Source organism: Anguilla anguilla, chromosome 10 (genome assembly GCF_013347855.1).
Source record: "Anguilla anguilla isolate fAngAng1 chromosome 10, fAngAng1.pri, whole genome shotgun sequence".
Classification (NCBI taxonomy): Eukaryota; Metazoa; Chordata; class Actinopteri; order Anguilliformes; family Anguillidae; genus Anguilla; species Anguilla anguilla.
Genome location: NC_049210.1, coordinates 31,243,710 through 31,249,459, shown reverse-complemented (window position 1 = coordinate 31,249,459; position 5,750 = coordinate 31,243,710). Strand labels below are relative to the sequence as shown.

At 40.8% G+C, this 5,750-nt stretch overlaps 1 protein-coding gene across 1 annotated transcript; it reads right to left on the bottom strand.

The window, feature by feature from the left end:
• LOC118206345 (V-type proton ATPase subunit G 1-like) lies at window positions 1-3,743 on the bottom strand. Its single transcript, XM_035378948.1, has 3 exons — window positions 3,524-3,743; window positions 2,333-2,433; window positions 1-947 (listed from the first exon to the last, which is right to left on the bottom strand). The coding sequence occupies exons 1-3, from the start codon at window positions 3,603-3,605 to the stop codon at window positions 774-776; spliced, it is 357 nt and encodes a 118-aa protein (XP_035234839.1). The 5' UTR covers window positions 3,606-3,743; the 3' UTR covers window positions 1-773.
• Between the last annotated feature and the right edge of the window lie 2,007 nt (window positions 3,744-5,750).

The following is a 5,750-nucleotide window of genomic DNA, read 5'->3' as shown; positions in this document are numbered from 1 at the left end:
CTCCAGAATTTCAAACGTTTAATCACCAGTTGATTACAGCAGTTTTTCCAAACCACGGTCCCACAGATACAGAGGAGAAAAAGAACAGGAAGATCAGGAAGTGTGGCAGCATTTTCACTATGCAGATGTGTGAGGAAAACAGAGGCTGTTTAAGTTTTACCTGATAGAGGAAAGAAAATTCTGTTCAGCTCTACATAGGTCCTGACATCAAACAACAATTAAAAATTTGTCAAAATAAAGCACCATAAATAAAGACACTACAACTCAAAGCAAGACGTACACTCACAGACATGGCCTTCACAGACAACACTCAACTATTGATCCTAATGATCCTCTGGACATCAATAAGTTACAGCATGGAGAGGACTTCCATTGCCATGCAGTCTGGGCCCATAATAGATTTTACAGCTGGGTAACACAGTAATTCACCTTTAAAACAAACTCAAATTCTTTGCCATCTTAGCCAATGGGCATAAGCAGTACAGGCGTATGATTTAACTGTCATTTAGAATATTATCTTGTCAACCTTTTTATATACCAGGACACAATATAGCCATTCAAATATTAATAATCTGGGTCAGTATGTTTTCTTTCTAAACTCTAAACTAAGAGTTTGCTTTAAGTGAAGGCAATGCATCACAGAGCAGTAAAATCAGAACATAAACACAAATCAGAAGGCTATAATGACAGCCAGCTTACATCTCTGAGCTAACCCCAATTGCTGCACAATAGAAGTCCTTATACTGCCGCATCTCAAGGGCAAGGGGAATGTCCTATCCGGCCACACGGTAGTTGGCGTGGATCTCAGGTTTAATGTCGCACACCATTTTAAGCAGGTTCCCCAGCACTGCTTCTCGGTTCACCTGGTAGCTTTTCTGGATGCCACCCATCTTGTCCTCGGTCTCCTTATCCACCTCCACTGCTGAGTTCCCATGGGAGCCAAGAGCCTGGGGAACGAGACATCATCAACAGCCTTCTCTGGTTTCACACTTTTAACAGGCAGAAATGCTAAAATGGTAAGGCTGAAACTTTCTGTGTGTCTCTGAAAGCAAAATATGAACTAAAATATGCTCTCGCCATATCCGTTACCAAGCTGCTGGTTCAAACAATCTCACCTGGACATACACATCTCCCTGCTTACTGAGCCACCAGTGACTGACCACTTCAACTCACCCTGAGCTTGACTGTTCCATCTGGCCTACCTCTTTCGTCTCCCTCCATTGGTTGCACGTTGCAACTACAAGACTCAGCCTTCTGCCCCTTTACCAGCCTTTACCAACAGCATCATCACTTCCTAACAATCTCTTTCACACTGGGAAAACTTTCAGGTGCATTTTCTGAACAAAATGACAATTAACCCAAAGTCTGTAGGAAGAATTTGACATTGAACCAATTCTGTAATTATTAAATTGTATTGCCCCCTGTTCTTTTGGTGTCTTTCTCCATTTAGACCAGCGGTGAGAAAAAAGAACTGTATCTGTTCCTGGGTTTCATGACAACCATAGTAATCCCAATATGGCGTTTCAGCTGACATTTGATAAATTCATGAATGACAAGGTGATAACTCTGTTTTGTTTCATCAAACGAGACACTTTCATTAGGTTTAATATAAGAGAGCTGGTGTAGGTGTAAGGAACCAATTAACTATAATTAGGCCAGAGTAACTGGAATGGAATGGAATTGCCCAGCCCTGGTCTAGAGTTCATTCCTGTCCTGATTTCATATAGGACATAATGTGACACACTTTTGTCATAGATTTTTAAAAATCCTTTTTTGCAATTGACTAATCTACATTTAAAACGATTGTAGATTAGTCACATACAAAAGCACCAGTGGTCAATTTAATACAGGATTCAGCATTTCTTATGCTGAAAAAAACAGCCAAAATGCAAGGGAAAAAGCAGACAATGACCCAAAATTGAGCCATAACAAAATAATTACTCCTGCTTCTTTGAGCAAATCATCTATTGGTGTCTAACGTTTGTGTTCATTGATCATAATATTTATACAGCAATTGGTAGCATTAAGAGATTCAAAGAGAAAACACAATGAGAAAATTAAAACAGAAATCACTCCTAAGTTTTTAAAAATATTATTAGCCTCACTTGTGACGTCCACAACAATACTGTGCAAGTTTTAATCCATCATAATGGTCACTCCTTTCCAACCACAAATGAATTGTGCACTTCTCTTTTCCCCTTGTACCCTTATATATAGCTCCATTTGCAGGTTGAAATGTTGTTGGGACTATCTAACTTGTTGGGGAGTATTTAATACAGGTATTTATTTCCTAACTAAATCACATAACATCAACTTTGTCCACCAGACTCACTGCGGCTTCTTTCGTCTTGAACTCCTTCTCCCTCTGTAGACGGTACTGTTCAATCTCTGCCTGGGCCTCCTCTTTTGCCTGCTTCAGACGACGATTCTTACCTATGTGGACATACGTGACAATGAAACAGTATATTACAATATATTATGTATCACAAATGTTTCACTGCAAGTTTGCATGACTCAATCATATGTGCCAGGAAAACTTGACATGGATGGGACTGCTGGGTGATTATCAACGCTACTCATAGCAAAACAGGAAGTGGAGATATCCAAACTGGGAACCTGAACATATTTTTAAAGAGAGGAAACAGAAGTGAAGCTAGAGGGATTGCAAACTGTCATTAGTCCTATGGAAGGGCAAAATGGGCAAAAATAAGTCATGGGAAAATAAGTGGATTGAACATAAAGGATGTGTCCATACACTGTGACTCAGTTTCATTTGACTATACCAGTCGGGGCCTTAGGGGTACTAAAACAAAGCACACCACAGTCAAGAGTTCAATGTTCACATCGACATTAGAGCTCACCCAAACATCAACAACCAGCTGCTTTTAGGGACACATTCATTTTAACCTCGTCACGGATGTGCAACCAGGGACATCAGGGAAAACAACTGACTAGCTCAAATTAGGATTATAAATATGTGTGTGTGTGTGTGTGGGTGTGTGCGTAAAACGCTACATTTATTGACAGCTAGATACCTAGCACTAGCTTGTCTTGTTTTTAGTGATGCCATTTTTGCGATATGAGAGGACAATTTTGAACTCTAGCTCAGTTATCACAATAACATTTTAACGTCCAACTTATTTGCTAGCTAGTTGCCTTGGACTCGGAACAATCTAAAACGACATCTAAACATATTTTAACTCATACAATTTACAGATAAATATTCCCAGGCAACGTATCTGACACAGCTAGCAAGTGTACCAACTAATCTATTAGCTATTCTAGCCAGCCTGCAAACGTATCGATAACACATTAAAAGAGAAGACACCAGTATATTGTTCGCTGGTTAGCTTTTTTATATACAGTTACATAAACAGTAACGTATGCTACATGACGTTAATATTTTCTGCATAATAACGTTACAGTTAACGTAATTTATTCTGGCTCCAAGAAAACAAGATCCGTTTAACTCGTCGCTGGTAAACACTATAACAGGGAAAATGACAACCATATTAAAACTTACGTTTCCGGGCCTCCGCAACCTTTTCAGCTGCGCGTTTTTCGGCCTGTAATAGCTGCTGAATTCCTTGAGACTGGCTGGCCATGTTTGGCTGAGGTATCGTTAAAGGCGTTGGAACAGGAGAGGAAAATGATTTTGACTAGACGCTTGAGCGTTTGGATGGCGGAGGTCGGCAAAGAGGACAGGCAAACTGAGCTTGCTGACATCACGCGCCGTGCACATCATGTGACTTCAGCGTGACGATCAGTGGGTAGGGCGCACCCATCTGCGCATGTGGCAGGCCCTCTTAGCGTCGCCTGACTATTCATAATTAGGGGTCCAAGCAGCGAAGCTGGTGGAACCCTATTGTATCTGTTAGGATTATTATTATTAGGGGTCCAAGCAGCGAAGCTGGTGGAACCCTATTGTATCTGTTAGGATTATTAGGGGTCCAAGCAGCGAAGCTGGTGGAACCCTATTGTATCTGTTAGGATTATTATTCTTATTTTTCTCCGCTAAAAGTGTCTGAGGCTCAGCAACCATAAGTCCTGGAGCAACCAAATTTGGCAGGTGGGTTTCTATGTGCCCCCACTACTCAGGCACTAAAAATCACGTACGTCGGCCAGATGGTGGCGCTATAACAAAGGGTTTTGCGTAAAAGGCCATAACTCCCACACCATAAGTCCGATCAACACAAAACTTCATCAACATATGCATGTGAAAGTGCTCTATACCTTTGCCATTGGGACCACCTGTGTCCACCATATTGTTTGCCCGCCATTTTGACTTTTTTGTTGGGGTGTGGCAGTTTTCTCCGCTAAAATGTCTGAGGCTCAGCAACCATAAGTTGTAGACCAACCAAATTTGGTAGGTGCGTTCCTGTGGCCCCCCACTACTCAGGCACGAAAAATCACCTATGTCGGCCTGATGGTGGCGCTATAACAAAGGATCATACTTTAAAAGGTCATAACTCCCACACCGTAAGTCAGATCAACACAAAACTTCATCGACTGATGCATCTGAATGTGCTCTACAACTTTCATATTGGGAGCACCTATGTCTGCCATATGGTTTGCACACCATTTGGACTTTTTCATTAGGTGGGGTGCGGAAAAGCTGGAGCTCCAAATCCAAACGATTACGACATCGAGTAAACTTCTTTACGGCAAGCGACAACCATGGCGACGCAAGCAATCCGACACCGTAGGGTCTAGTTTTTATCAGTGAAAAGACGGTCTGACACTGCCACCTAGCGTGCATGCTAGGATAGGCTACCAAAAGTTTTTCAGTAAAAGCTTTCTGAGAGGATGAATAATTACTTTTATTTGGCATGGATCCATTTGAAGACAGTATCGGGTGAGTTCGTTTAGTCTTTGAGTCTGTCATTATGCTGAGAAACAGCTAAACCATTTTATTTATAGGTTCTGAGTTTCTGTGCAAACTCGCGAAAACACGCCGGTCTAATGAAACAATGACGGTAGCCTAATACATATATTGTCCGCTTCGTTCCGTTGCTACCATAACATAATGAGCTACAGCTGCAGTTTCTCGCTGCATTTACTAATATTGAATGTAAACAAAAGACGCAATTTATGCTGTAGTCTGCCAGTGTCTAAATAAATAATACGGTCCATTTGAAGACAATATCGGGTGAGTTCGTTAAGTCTTTAAATCTGTCATTATGGTGAGAAAAAGCTAAACCATTTTATTGGTAGGTTTTGAGTTTCTGTCCAAACGCGCGAAAACACGCTGGTATAATAAAACAATGACGGTAATACATGCATAGTCCGCTTAGTTCCGTTGCTACCATAACATAACAGACTATCTTGTGTCTACAGCTGCAGTTTCTCGCTGCAATTTCTAACATTGAATATTCACAAAAGACGCAATTTATACTGTACTCTGCCAATGTCTACATAAATAATACGCTACGGTAAAGCTTTGAGAGGATGAATCATTACTTTTCTTTGACATGGATCCATTTGAAGACAATAACAGGTGAGTTCGTTTACTCTTTAAATCCGTCATTATGCTGAGAAACAGCTAAACCATTTTATTTATGGGTTCTTAGTTTGTGTGCAAACGCGCGAAAACATGCTGGTATAATGAAATAATAACGGTAGCCTAATACATATATAGTCCGCTTCGTTCCGTTGCTACCATAACATAACGACCTAGAGCTGCAGTTTCTCGCTGCAATTACTAATATTGAATATAAACAAAAGACGCAATTTATGCTGTAGTCTGCCAA

Coding starts and splice junctions, on each gene's coding strand:
- LOC118206345 (XM_035378948.1), bottom strand. CDS start 3,605: ATGGCCAGCCAGTCTCAAGGAATTCAGCAGCTATTACAGGCCGAAAAA. Junction 2,434..3,523: donor GGTTGCGGAGGCCCGGAAAC/GTAAGTTTTAAT, acceptor ATGTCCACATAG/GTAAGAATCGTCGTCTGAAG. Junction 948..2,332: donor TCAAGACGAAAGAAGCCGCA/GTGAGTCTGGTG, acceptor CTCGTTCCCCAG/GCTCTTGGCTCCCATGGGAA.